At 41.4% G+C, this 15,049-nt stretch overlaps 3 protein-coding genes across 3 annotated transcripts in view; all 3 read left to right on the top strand.

Moving 5' to 3' along the window:
- LOC134633057 (homeobox protein Hox-D3-like) lies at nt 1–1,935 on the top strand. Its single transcript, XM_063481918.1, has 2 exons — nt 1–253; nt 1,331–1,935. Exons 1-2 carry the CDS (start codon nt 1–3, stop codon nt 1,933–1,935), a joined length of 858 nt encoding a protein of 285 aa, XP_063337988.1.
- Nucleotides 1,936–3,183: 1,248 nt separating this feature from the next.
- Nucleotides 3,184–4,298, top strand: hoxb1b (homeobox B1b). Its single transcript, XM_063481936.1, has 2 exons — nt 3,184–3,742; nt 4,000–4,298. Exons 1-2 carry the CDS (start codon nt 3,184–3,186, stop codon nt 4,296–4,298), a joined length of 858 nt encoding a protein of 285 aa, XP_063338006.1.
- A 9,169-nt stretch (nt 4,299–13,467) lies between these two features.
- The window catches only part of skap1 (src kinase associated phosphoprotein 1), a 36,746-nt gene continuing 35,164 nt past the window's right edge, over nt 13,468–15,049 (top strand). Inside the window, exon 1 of the mRNA XM_063482168.1 lies at nt 13,468–13,625. Coding sequence (XP_063338238.1) covers nt 13,586–13,625 — 40 coding nt within the window. The 5' untranslated portion in view covers nt 13,468–13,585. The remainder of the gene's footprint in view (nt 13,626–15,049) is intronic.

Here is a 15,049-nt window from a genome sequence, read left to right on the forward strand (position 1 = left end):
ATGCAGAAAACCAGCAGCGCTTCACGCAGCATCCACCATCATCACCATCACCACCGTGACCTCTTCAGCGAGTCTCCGGATGGTCTGAGCGGCTTTGAGGGCGCTCCTCAGCAGCAAGTGGAGGCGTCTGAGCATGGCACGTTTCCCCGGAGGTCAAAGCAGCAAAACCCAAAGTTTGCAATGAGCAGAAAGATTTTCCCCTGGATGAAAGAGTCCAGACACTCAAATCAGAAACCCGGGAGGAGAGTCGCAGGTCTGTATGACATAAACCAGCAGCAGCAGCAGAGGATTTTAAATGAAGCCGTTTCCACTCATTTTCCCTTCAACATAGCTCCTAATGTAGCGTATATTCCCTGCAGTTCAGCATTAAAGCTGCAATCAGGCATGCGAGGGGAAGGCCCTGGCTCAGGATTTAGGATGACATTTATCTTAAGAATAATACAGACCAAGCAATATAATTTAATTTCACATGTCATGTTTATTACATAGAAAAATATTCAGATTTAATCGATTTTGGGTGGACAGACGAAGCAGAGAGTAACAGGACACAGACATAATGACTCATCAGCGCAGAAATGCTGCTTATTAAAACAGGAAACACACAGATATAGATGGCCCTCCTTCATTTAAACTCACATTTTTATTCTTTCCAATTATCTTCCACTTTAAATAAAGTTTCTCTGAGCCTAAATCAGAGACTTTCGTGATTTATGACAGAAAAAATATTTAAATAAAAGGCATAAGACAGTCAAATGTCCAGTATCAACTGACTTATCTGACATCAGACACACATAAACCAAACGAGAACGAGCCTAGACAACACATTTAGAGTTCTTATTGTATATAAAAATTTATTTTTATAATTTGGGTTTCATTTAGTAAATCATTAAACGCATTTGAAATTGCCAACCCCCACAAAACCCCCCACAAATAATTAAAAACAACATCCTTGAAATGCGTAGACTTCTAACACAAACTCATTACCTAAACTGTATGCATTTTTAGCCTTTGCCCTTTAGCACATGCGTACTAACTTGCGCACAGAGCACCAGAGGCACCGCGAAGCTGTGGTAACGTTATGTGTCCTCCGCGCTGCTCCTTTATTGTATTCTGCTGTTGATTTTATTTACTGATTAAACTTTAATTTGCTGTTTTTACTTTTGATCTTTTACGCAAAGCTTTGCTTTTTCTTTTTTCTTTTTTTATAATTGGGGGGATCATAGCAGGAACAGGGTCAGCTAATGAGACATAAGACTAAAGATGTGCAAACTTATTTGAAGGGGAAGCTTCTAATTTGATCACGTTCCCGTGCACGTTATTGTCTCTACAGACTGCCCCGTGAACGAGAAGAGTCCAAGCAGCGCGACCCCGGCCTCCAAGCGAACGCGCACCGCGTACACGAGCGCGCAACTGGTGGAGCTGGAGAAGGAGTTCCACTTCAACCGCTACCTATGCAGGCCGAGGCGCGTGGAGATGGCCGGCCTGCTCAACCTTCACGAGAGGCAGATCAAGATCTGGTTCCAGAACCGGAGGATGAAACAGAAAAAAGACCAGCGAGGTCAGGGCCTCCCTGCAGCCATCACCACCTCCTCTTGCTCGCCCTCGTCCTCCCCCTCCGCCCCGGGAAGCCCCACTCTGTCGAGCCTGGGTTATGTCCATCTGGGAGGGGATTACCAACCGGCCTCCCCTCAGCTCAGGCCCCAGCAGCAGCAGGAGCAACAGGAGCAGCAGCCTGCGTACCCGGCAAACTACTCTAAATATCCAGTTTCAGGCTTCACGCATGGCCCACAGTTTGATGTGCAGTACAGCACACACACGAGCTCACACACACCAAACCCAAACCTGCGAGGAAACGACCTGAGCGGCTCGTATTTCTCACAGAGCTGCAGTCCTCAGGAAAGAATCATGCAAGCTCCCAAACTGACCCACCTGTAGCGCACGGTGTGGATTTATAAAGAAGCGCAATGCTGATATATCTCCATGCATGCGTTATTTATTTATTTATTTGACTAATTAATCAGAATATTAGTCTCAAATGTTGTTGTTTTTTTAATCTGTATTTATAAATCATTTGCTGTGTGTTTTAAGTGCATAGTTTCTGTTATTTTCTTTTCGACTTTAACTTTCGTTTAATAATTAAGACCTTAAATTAAAAGGGTTCACTGCTGTAATTTAGCCAACATAATAATAATAATAATAATAATAATAATAATAATAATAATAATAATTTATTCCACCAGATTTGATCTCCAAAATAAAAGAGCCAAGAGCAAATTTCTCTCTTTTAATTAGAGCTTAGTTAGCGCCTGAGGTTTATAACCTTACATTAACTCTTATAAGAGGAGAGTGGATCTTGTAGGCTTTGGGGGATTTTACTCTGTAAGTGTGAACAACTTTTAAGCAGAAAAAGAAAGACGCCGTGGAGAAAAAAGACTGTACATGGTTCTTAAACGTGTCTTTGTTCTTTTATGGGCGAAATGGGCCAAACAAGCTGTCAATCTTTTAAAAGGAGCCATGATGAATCACTGGAGTCACTGCAATGCCTTTCCCCCCTTGCCTGATTCGGTGTCTGTCTGCAGGGTTCACTCAGTCCGAACGTGTTTTAATAATAAGCCAGTTATTTAAGCAGATTGAAAACGTGTATTTTCAGTATAGAAATTTGCTTCATTCATGCCATTTAAACAGAGAATTAAACAAAGTGCATGAAAAACAAATGATATCACAATTAAAACACCTGCAGGCCATAAATTAATAGAAAAGGTTATTTTGTATTATTTGTTCAAGAGTAAAATAACTTGAAAAAAGTAACCTTTTTGTTATTATCATTTTTATTATGATTTTTTTCTCATATTCATTTATCATTTTTTCTTCCTGTAACACTGTGGCCTGAAAATGTGTCCTCCTGTTTGCGTTCCTATCAGATGGATGAGCGAGTTTGATTGAAGCATTTGTCATGTAAATGCGAGGCCGTTTGATGGACGAGTCTGCAGACTTGACAGAGTGCTGTAGGTCCCTTGCCATTGGCGTTTGGCGGGTCACATGGTGTGTCAGGAAGGTGATATGAGGGTCGAAGGCAGTTTTACAGCTTTGACATACTACCTAGAAGGTTAGGGCAAAGGGAGCACCGATTAATGACTGCTCGGTCTTGATCAGTTCTGAACAAACGGCAGGCCCAGGTTCAGGATGAACTCATACTTAGATTACCCCGTGTGCAACCGGGGAGCAAATATTTTCAGCGCAAAGGCCGGATACCACAACTTAAACCATGGATATACATCCTCCAACTCTTGCGCAACAAGTGATAGTTACGCACCGGACGGACGTGTAATGGTCGCAACTTCGGCGCCCCACCAGACTCCGAGCCTCCCTTTGCACCACCAGAACCACGTAGGCTTGGACATGCCGTTCGCAGGACCGGGCAACTCCGTGTATGGCTCACCTCTGGAGTACGGACATCACCAGTACGGCCTCGCCCCCGAGCAGGACCGGAGCTTTATCCACGCACAAGTCTCACCCCTCGCCACAAACATGGCTCCCTATACCGGGGACAGCTGTGGGCCTGGGGTTGCACCGGGAGGCCAGTATCTGCATTTTGGCAGCGGGGATCAGAGGCAGCAAGAATATTCAGAAAGTGTTTACACAAGGTTACCGCCTCCATGTAAGGAAAGGGATTTGGAGCATGTGGAGGAAACTTCGAAAACTTTCGACTGGATGAAAGTGAAGAGGAATCCTCCCAAAACAGGTCTGTTATGAGGAAATCAGAGCTAAGAAATGCAGTTTAGAAACCAAACGGGATCTGTTCCCCGTGCGTAAAAACCCCATCCAGCTGATATAATTAGACCAAAGTGTTTTAGATTGTCCTCAAATGATTTGGCAGCTAATATTTCACGCATTTCTTCTGTTCACGCTGACATTTTCATCGTCATTAAAGCCCACTCTTTAGCCCCACGACTTTCATTTTCCTCTATCATCCCATTCATCCATTTCTCTCCACAGCAGTCGTGTCGGAGTTCGGTGTTCCCGGCCAGCACAACGTGATCCGCACTAACTTCACCACCAAGCAGCTGACCGAGCTGGAGAAGGAGTTCCACTTCAACAAATACCTATCGCGGGCAAGGCGGGTGGAGGTGGCGGCCAGCCTGGAGCTCAATGAGACGCAGGTGAAAATCTGGTTTCAGAACCGGAGGATGAAGCAGAAGAAACGGGAGAAACTGGGCTGTGTTTTAGTCAACACCCCGGCACCAGCGGAGAAACTTTCCACCTCTGAAGCCTCCCCAAAGACAAAAGAGAAAAACTAAACCGTGACTAAAAATATGACTGGAGGCCCGAGCAGAGTTTTTCACATTTTCCCCAAAGTTGCACCATTCCAGAAAAAAACTGAAAATTGCTTGTGGACTTGTGAACTATACAGGGTAGGCAGTGTCTGCTTGTGGTCATTTAATCTTTCTATTACACACCTCCATGCTGTTTTTTTTTGTTTGTTGGCGCACTGATGTACTCAGTGTTACCGTTTGCACTATTTATTTACAGGGTATTTTCCAACAGTTGTTGAAACAATTTAGCTTAATAAAGTCTATAAAATGCAATAAGAGTTGTATTTGTTGCATGTGTGAGTGTGCAATAAAATAAAAACAAAAAAGAGTATCTAGATAATTCTGATTCAGTCCAATCAAACTTTAAATTCTGATAAAGAATTTGTTCTGTTTCACTGTGTAAAATAAAGTTATGTGTGGTTTTAAAAACTTATTTTCCCCCCTGTATGTTTACCTCTATTATTGGTCCCCTTGCATAATGTGACAAGAGGAATCTTTCACAACACATGGGGTGGTTCTCAGTGACCTTTTCACCTCGAAATACCTCCAGGGGCTCTAAACATGACAACAAACTCCAGGGAGGCAGGTCTCAGGCTCGATTTGTTACCCAAATTCTGCCAGGACACAGGTTGTCAAAGGTTGTCACTGAAGTTCATTTGTATTTTATAAAATTTAATAATCTTTCTTTTAAAGTGATGAAATCAATTAACCTCTCAGCGCTTACTCTGGTTTCACCTTTAGCCAAAGGCTCGCCGGACCTGACCGCCTACTTTCTTGTGATGTTGAAGGGGCAGCAGTTTCAATATTTGCACTGGGTGTTAGGTTTGCACACAGTTTCTGCCCCAACAGCACTGGCCTGTTGCTGCCCCTTTCCCCAAAGCTGAGGTTCACACAGAGTTCAGGCACAAATGAATGCAGAGTCAATCTGTCAAGACACCAGAGAGGCTCAGAGAAGTGCGCTCTAAGTCTCTCAGATCTTTGCAGGTATTGCTTTTAATATTGAGACTAATAAGGTTGTAGGTCATTTAGGTTGTGCTCCAGATTGTGCAAACTTTAATCTCTCCGAGGCTGCTCAAAAACAAGTTTTAAGGAAATGGAAATCATTTGAAATATATCTGCATGAGTATGCAGTCCTCTCACAACTATATTAAAAATTGATACAGTCCTACGAATAGAAGTTACAGTTGAAATACCATACGGCCCATTACTGTAAATTAGAAAAGGAGCAGAGAGGTTTGGTGACATGCATTTCTTTACAAACCAACAGCCTGCTCTTCAGATGAGTCGCAAGGCCAAGGACTGGGAAGGCGATAATCTATAAGGTGAATAGTGACAGATTCAACAACAAAAAAGGGGGACGGTGTGGAAAACAAGTGTGGGACTTCATTCCAGAGGTGCGATCTCTGCCATCTCTGTAGGTAATACCTCAGCGCTCCCAGCGGGCTCTCCATCTGGAGGTGTCAGAGTCGGTGCTGCAGCCAACACCACGGAGACAGATGTTCAGCTGGGGGAGAGGAGAAAGGAGGAGGAGGAGGATGTTTTTCACCTTCGGATCAGTTCAGCCCTCTTCGCCTTCTCCCGGGGAATGTAGGACAGCGAAAGGAGAGGAGCACAGAATGGTTAATGAACACAAAAGGAACACAAAGAAGAAACTGTTACAGGCGCAAATATAGTCGAAAACTATTAATAGCTCCAGCAAAAACAGCCTCCTTTTCTTTCCTCAGATGTCTTTAGCCGGCACGCCCGCCCCCCTCCCTGCACTTTGCTTGAGGTCAACCCAGTGCTGTTTGTACCCCATGCTGCTCGCAGTTGTTGCAGGCTCTTTTACAAGTCTATTGCCAGGCTCACTTCCTTGGTTTTCTACCAGTTCCTCTGTCGCATGTCACTCTGCAGGGTCCCCGGGCTTCAAAGGAAAACTAGATACAGTATTCATGGCATAACCGGGGGTTGGTCATCCAAAAGATACCACAGAGGGAAGATATCAAACACAGCTTTGAGGGATAACACCATTTTTCTCTTGTACTGTAAGACACAGACATCAAAATAAATGGATGAAAGAAATTCGTTTCTGTTCGGTTTCTTGAAAACTTCTTAAAATATTTACCAAACCTAACAAACTACAGTTCAAACAAGGACTCATTTTCCATCTCTGGCCTGTGTTTTTTTTTTTTTAATGCTATTGACCTTTATTAAGATCGAGACCATAAATTAATGTCTAACCAAAGAAATGGAAGAACTAAAAATAGGTGTATGGAATCAGAAACTTAAGGGGAAACAGCTCTGCACACTGAATCTTCTTTTATTTATTATTTGAAATAAATATAAACATCTTCAGTTTTAAAATTTCTTAACTTTCTCTGTCAGCCTGGCACAATGAATTTGTGCTGCTGGCTGCACAAAATAAGACATTTGATGTCATCTCTGCGGGACATGTGAAATTATAAAAAACATTTTTCTCCATATAAAACGTCTTTTTGGTTTCCCGTCGGCTCTGAGAGGGGTCTCTCCTCCTCTGTAGTTTACAAGGACTGTTTGGGGGCAGTTTCTCTCTTAAGCTCATCCATCCTTGAAACTTATTCATTTACCAATTCAAAAAAAATCTGCAGCTTAATAGATTGTTTGCATATGTAAGTTTCACTTCATGATTGTATCAGTTAATGGTGTTGTCACAGTATCTTTAGCATCAATGCAATAAGACAGATTTGTTGTGTTTTGTATTTTCTGGCAAACAATTAAGAATGAAAGCATTACGGAGATGGAACTATAACTGTAGAAAGAGCAGATAAAAATTATAATTACACAGTTATTAGCAGTGTTATATGTGCATTATTAACAGTGTTTCACCCCTAATATGAAGCACAACTCTTGGACACTGAGGTGAAATGCTTTTATGACATCACTCCGTGTGCAGACATAACTGGGTTTAAATGTAACACACATATTTTTATAATTAGCAATGATGAGAAAAACAGACTTTTAAACACTTCTTAAAAAGGTGTTTAAAGAAATTAAAACCAAACTTGCATATGTATTTTTTTTTATTGTTATCAAAATTCATTTTAGGTGTTTGGTCTGTGAAATTCAGTAGTTTTTTTTCCCTTTTTAAAAAAAATTATGTTTGTGTTTATACCCTCATTGTTGTAGGAGGGAAACAAAACTATGATAAACGATTACCTTTGAAAGTCTTATAATCTGAGTAGATATGGGTTGGTACCAGTGTGCTGCCGTACCCCTAATTCTTTTTATTTTCATGATTTCTTTCACAGTTTTTGGAGGTTTGTGGAGAGGGGCTGCCTGGGTATGAGTGGCACGCTCTTTGTTTTGGCACAGAGGCTCTTTATAGCCAAGCCTGAGACATTCTTGACAACCATCCCCCATCCGAGTCAGGCTCGATTGGATCTGGAGGCGCTGGCCGACCTGAAGCTCCCGTCTCCCGGGTCCCACTGCGACTGCATCCTTTCCCCACTCCATCAGCATGGTAACTGAGAGAGACAAGTGACTTGGCCAGGGTTAACGTCTTAATACTCCCCGGGATTGCCTCCAGGATCCAAATGGCTACCCCTAATAGTTTTCCTCCTCTGTGTGCCTGTCAGACCGCCATGACTATATGCCGTAAGAAAAACAAGACTAGCTGAGAGGCAGCGTAACGAGGCAGCACGATGAAATAATGAGGGGTGGTGAGGAAGAAGAGAAAGCTTTGGTGTAAAGACGCAGGTACGAAATGCTGCCTGATACTTTGCATGGAGAGCCTGTACACTTGAAATTAAACCAGCTCTTTTCCTTTAGAGCCCAGGAGGGGGGAAACCAGAACTCAATCAGTGTCACGTCACATGGTTCAAAGCGGCCAATTCGATGCTGCCAGGAGGCTGAGAAATGCAAGGTGACAGTTCATTTTACCAGTGACAGTGTGTCGGTCTCGCTTGCTGGTTCCACAGTCAATTCCCAGCGAGCAGTGAAGGTTGAGTGTTGCTGTAGACAGACAGCAGCTTACCACCACCCCCTCACACCACCACCTTCCTCCTCCTCTTCCTCCTCACCGCCGCTCTCTCATCGACCCTGCTCTGCTTTGTATTCCAATTAACTGGACAGAGGGAGAGGCGGCAGTGTTGCCGGATCACAAGCAAAGGCAGACACATTCTTCTGGCGTCCTTCCAGTCTCTCAATCCCACCACTATCAATAGTGCTGTGCTTCCCTTTTTCCCCCTTCACTTTCCCTCTCCTCTCGGCTTATGACAAGGGCCAGTTGTTCCAGAGGGGTAATTCATGGATTCTTCTTTAACAACTGCCTCTAGGGACAAAGTCCTGGTAATGAAAAATAGGTCCCTCGCTCACACATTCATACATCACATGTAATAGAGGTGTGCAATCACTCAGTCGAGTCAACGCACTGCTAGCTGTAACTGCTGTCCTTAACAGACACCTCAAATAATGCTGAATTAATATTTTGAAACGGCTCATATATCCTAACATAATACAATTTGAATGATTTTCTATTCAATGCTCTCAGGGCTAACATTGATTGGAGCACAAGCTGAGGTAACTCTCCGAGTCAGTCAATGTGAGGCTGACTGAAGGTTGTAGATTTAGCACAGCACATTTGCTCTCTTCTGTCTTTCGTGTCCTCAATCTATCATCACTTTTTTTTTACTTTGCCCCCCCTGCACTGACATATGTTTGAGCAATGGGTGGGTTGGGAATTCAATGATTCGGAGGAAATCCGAAGAGTAAACTACCTCTTTTTTATCTCCCTGAGCAACACAAACATTTACAAGAGACCGTCAAGAATCAGGTCAAACACCTTTTAAAAAAAAAAAAAAAATGAATACATTTAAATTTGTGCACCATCTTGAGATATCTTCTATTTTGAAAGGTGAAGGAGTGACTTTAAGTTATTTTTGTGGCCAATTTGTTTGAAGGCGAGTGTGGCTTTCTTTTTAAACTACTTCCTTTTCCTCTTCTAAACTAAAGACAAACAGAGCTCGACAGACAGGTGTGGGTGCCTCTTTACTTGCCCCTCTGGACTGCCTATCTGGAGAATGCAATGTTGTGTGTTTGCAGGACAGGATACACACACACACACACACACACACACACTCAAACACACACCCTTCATGCCCTGAGGAGCCTCCTGACTCTCTCTCTTCTGGCTCTATCAGATCAGAGAGACCTGCTGTCCCTCCCCACACCGCAATGCAAATGAAAAGGAATGCGCTGATAAAAGGCCAGATCCCGGAGATGAGAGAGGGCAGAAGGAGGACAGAGGCAGCAAATGCTTAAGGGGGTGAGAGCCTCTTGGGGAGATGAGAGGCAGCAGAGGAGTCAGTGTTGGTAGTAGTGGGAGATCATAGTCTTGCTCCCCCTCGGCGGCGTTTGATACAGGGCTTTTGTCGCTCTTTCAGCGGTGCATTGTTGGGTGGTGTAATCCCCGTCGGATTACAAAGGGCTTCCCTTTTCATATGGGGCTGACCCAGCAGGCAGGTGGCTGGGGCTCTGTGGAGCTGTCAAGGGGAGGGAACCTCTTTTCCAGGGGAGGGGACCCCCAGTTCCTCTTACCTTCACAGGGGCTTTTTGCTGGAAGGCCAGTCAGGCACAGGTCAGCGTGGGGACAATCCTGACATGGGATTCAACTCGCCCTGACCCCACGGGTTCTTGTGGAGAAGTGACAAGGAAGGACTCCATCATGAGACAGAATTCAACATGAAAACATGTGAAAGTATTGTTTGGTGATAAAAAAAAAAAAAAAGATTTTTAAATAAAAACAGGATGCAACTATTAAAATTAGAGTCAACATGCTGCATTAAGAGTTAAAAAATGCAAGTTTAAGATCTGAAATAATAAAAATCTCCTCTATAGTTTAAAATATGGCATCAGCCATACATCGCTTGATTGATACGTCGTGTTTTCTGTCAATGTGAGCTGTGTCTGATTGAGCTTTGCTTATTTGATGACTTTCCTCACACGCTTTCAGTAATAGAGGATCAATAACACAATAGCAACAACCACCAATATTTCTATTTCTAATATAGCTACTACCACAGCCTCCTCTGCTCATTTCAGCTGAGCCCAGTCCAATCCAGGTCATCCTCTGCTGGCAAATGTAACCATTCATCCAGGCCCTGTCAAATAGTGAGGGGCCAATTTAGTGAAGCTGCATTCATTTATTGTCATAAATATACTAATTAGTTTTTCAGCCAAAACCGAAGACCCATGAAAGTGTCATATTTAAGCAGTGAAACTGAGAATTTATGATACCTGGTTTGGCAAGATGCGCTATTTATGCAGAAGGTAATGTTTAACCAGTTAAATTCAGATTCAGTAACAAAGCTATATGTTAACTGCATCCCTGATGATATTTATATTCTCATCTTAAAAAAAAGAAAAAAAGAAAGACAGATTCAGAACACAATATCTACTAGAGGGAAAGCATTAGACATCCCCATTAGGTTATTACTTCCTAAGAAAATCTCTCCTGCTACAAATTACATTTACCATTTTAAAGATGAAAGACTGGGCGTACTTGAACTTAGCATTTGCATAAAAACAAAAAGCGTCAGTAAATAAAACTTTAAAAAATTATCTTTCTGTGAAAGGTCATGGAATTGTAGCTCACCTTTATCAGAATACGGTTCTGAAACGCTTTTATAACAACATTGGTAGTTCAGGATGAGCTTCAGGTTCATTAGCAAAAACGGAAAACATATGCACTTGAAAGCGGCACCCACGGAGAAGGCTTACAAAGATAGCTATCTAAAACACATTTAAAATAGCTTTCCACCTTTATTTCCACATTAACTGGTAAGTTTATAACCTTAACAGGAAAAATGATAGAAGATAAAATTGAAGGGCCATTTAGCTGACTTTAAAGAAGCCAAAATTAGCTAATAAACGCCTATCAAGGATTGTAGCGAAGTTAGGCTAACTTAACTTAGCCTAGCCTAGCATGCTAAATTAGGCTAATATAAAACTTGCATGGACAGCTAGACAAATAAAACAGCAGTTACTTTCATTTTGAGAGTAGTGGTGCTAAGTTTTAGTTCAACTGTTAATCTAAAAGTGAACATAATTGCTGGTCATTTTTTTTCTAAATACTTCCTCCAGTTAATCAAAAAGCCAGGCACTGTCACCAGACTTTGTTAAGCTAAATTAAACTTAGCTAATCTGGAGGGGCCCATCGCGTATAGGTGTAACGGAGAACTTAGCTACTCTGGAGGTATATCATGATACATTTTTCATGTGTGTATTATCAATTTACCTAAATATTTTTTTAAGGTAAATAAATCGGTTTACAGAGCTACGGTCAATACCAGTAAATCCTATCACGATTAAAGTACACACAAGCTGTACTTTGGGCTGTAAATATCACAATTACAATCCTAGAAACATGGGTTTTATTATAATTTACAAGATAACCCAAGTAAGTAAAGTGCACAATTGCATTCTTGAGAGCACAAACAGGTCTGGCAGGAAGTAGCCTTTACTCTCACCTTATCAGGTGTGGACAAGACCCAACAACTCTTTCACTGCCTCTGTGAAAGAGGCCTGCAGAGGTTGCAGAGCAGTGTAACACAAGTTATTGAATCATGAATCATGTTACACTGATATTTTGAGTTTTCTTAACTGTTTTTTTTTTATTTTATTTAACCACATTTTTTAAAATAGTACAGTGTTTTTCTAGTCTTGGGTCTGTGTGATGTCAAAGAGAGCGGTTATCCCTAATATGTAATGGAGATATGTTAGACTTAACAGTATTTGTATTTAATAAGCACAGTTAAAAGTAGCTAGCGGAATCATGGCTGGAAATTGAGCCTGTTATCAAAATGTGATTAAAAAGGATTAAAAACTAAATGGTTTTGATCAGCTGGTTATCAACATTAGACTTTTATGCACTATTTGAAGTTTTTCCCAGTGAATGATCAGAAAATGGATCAAACATCTAGTTTACCAATGCTTCCTTTACGTCAGCGGCCTTAAAATGGAGGAGTTTTGCTGCTGACACTGTGATATATAAGTGATGTAGAAAAAATTTGTGTAGAAAAAAAACAAGATTTTTGCCCCAGATTGTGAAACTTGGTGTGGGTGTAAAAATTTGTTAAGTTGCAGTTTCTAGCAGAGTTTAAATGTGTTTTTCAGCTCTGAACAGTGCCTATCTAATGTACTAAATTTGAAATAAGGGGGTAGGAACAAGAAAAGTGTAAACTTCATCCTACTCCTTTTCGAGCACACGCATTCTGTAGACATAGATATATACATGAAAACTTGATGATTTTTAAGTTAAAGTGCTAGATTTTGATAACCCAGATGCACTAGGAGGGCCTGTAATTCAAAAAATATTTGTAATATGAAGGTAAAGTTTTACACGGTTTCATTAAATATGCTAGAGCAGGGGTGTCAAACATAAGACAGACTCCAGTCTGGCCCAATGGGGGGCTTTGGAATTTTAACTGTATTTTCATTTGTTTCCACTGATAAAGACCTCACCTGTAGCCATTCATATTACAACAAAGTAATTAAGTAACAAATAAACAATTAAATGACCCTCTCTACTAGAACAATTTCTTTATTTACAAATGGTCCATGGAAAATGTTTTTTTTTCTATGAATTAACACAAACATTCTGTTTTATTTGAACTGCGTGGTTAAACGTCTTCAGAAAAAAGTGTTTTGCTAGCCTGGCCCTCTTAAGATCAAACTGGGCTGCATGTGGTCCATGATGGTCCTGTGCTAGAGTCTGAAGAATAAATGCTTATTCTGAGAGGGCCAGGTGGGAACCTTTTCCAGATTTGTTGATTTTTATGTGGAATAACTTTGCATTCATTTCTAGTTTGCTTGTCTAGACGTGGTTGTGCATTTACCACATGCAGTTTTGCAATAACACCGGCAGGCAGCAGCTCATGTACATGACCTACTGAGCCATATAAGCCAGACAGCGGTGGGGTTTTTTTTTTGTCTCATTGTCAGGCAGAGCTTCTTTGCTCTCAGCTGAGAAACCAGAATGCAGAGGAAGTTGTCATTTGTGCACCTGCTCCTCCCCGTTTTGTGCAAATGTTGATGCATGCACGGAAGTTTCAGTGCAAAAGGCCACAGGTGGTGAGTTGATCTGCAGTGTATCTGTGCCGGGTTCCTTTTTAAGTCTCATTGAGCTGTAACGGTACGTTAAAGACTGGAGCTACGTAGGCTACATTGTGGAGTAAAACCCAAAGCCTAAAGGAGCTGAATAAGTCTGATAAATCATCAAATCGAAGTTTTATTTTTTGGATAGGTGAACCAAAGGGATGGGGACAAATGTGGACGACTTCACGAGGCTTCTGTATGGTAATATCTTTATTTATTTTTTTACATTTAACAGATCTTTCTTTCCCCATAGACAGGTTTAACTTTAAAGTCAGTTTAAGTAGGCACTCTTTAGAGTTGAGCTCCCACCTGTTGAGCACACAGTGTTATAGAGAACTTTTAACACTGCATCTTAACAATTTTCATAGATCTTCACTGCTGCCGTGACATTTACTACATTTGCATGCACTGCTAAGCCAGCCAACAGGCTTTTGGAAGAACATTTGCATGGGCCAGAACATCTCTGTAGAATATGAGTGGGTACATAATGAAATTGAATCAGATAAGTGATGTTGACCGACCTGTTCTGGCCTTCATTATCATAAAAATTGGTGTCACATTTCTCTGTAATGTTTCCACCTCATCAAATCAAGTTTGCAGTTTACTTTAGAGGGATATGATAGCCTTACGTGTTTGCCCTTTTTTTTCTTTTAGAGGTCAAGACGCAGAAAGAGTAGCTTTTTATTCTTCTGGAAAGCAGCATCAAAGTAGAAGGAAAGCATAAAGTATTGAGGTGCAGGTGACTAGTTGAAGGAAATATCTAAACCCTTGAGCCAGACAGAGATGGCATCTCATGGTATTGTTTTGCTGGCTTGGTTTGAGTCATGTCTTTACTTAGAGTATTGCTGTTCAATATGCAACCCGGGGGCCAGAAGCAGGCAGTCAGAGTGTCAACTCTGACCTCGTGGATGGTTTGTTACCTATTTAGGTGAGATCAGCATTACCACATTACCACACAGGAGTGAAAATGTATAGAAATCTAAATGTATTTCTAGATTTGGACAAGTTGTTAAGGGAGTTTTTCAGGCATTACATGAGTAATCCAAGTAATCCAAACCATAGCGACATATTAATTACTAACCTTGTGTTACTGATGTATCATCTCAGACGTTCTTCTGGCTGAAATTTTATCCATTTTCGGCGTTTTCTTCCTGCCATGTGATGGCGATTGTTTCTGGCTTTCAGGGACCCACAACTTTAATTGAGAAAAATTTAACGCTCATTCTACATCTTAATTCTGCTAATGTGTTTCTGTTATCCTAACATAGCTTTGAGCTAGCCAACAAGTAGTGGATCATATGTCAGCTAACCCAACTTCACAAACTTTGCAGGCATTGTTGATATTTAGTTTTCTATTAGCCAGCTAACTTAGCCAGCTAAACCTCGGAAATCCTTTTCTTCATGGGTGTCTGCATTTTAAACCTGTGTGAACACCCCAAGTGATCATTTATATTAAGTTCAATGTTTAAACTCTCAGTGGTTTCTCCCTGTTTGTTTGACTTGGGGAACTGAAGAATTATTTGGACCTGAAAATGGCTAATGACATCAGACTTAACAGGTCAATAGTTTTTTCGTTCCTCAAAAATCTACATGTGGAGTTTCCGCAGCAAAACCAATACAAAGTT

Source organism: Pelmatolapia mariae, linkage group LG8 (assembly GCF_036321145.2).
Source record: "Pelmatolapia mariae isolate MD_Pm_ZW linkage group LG8, Pm_UMD_F_2, whole genome shotgun sequence".
NCBI classification, from domain to species: Eukaryota; Metazoa; Chordata; class Actinopteri; order Cichliformes; family Cichlidae; genus Pelmatolapia; species Pelmatolapia mariae.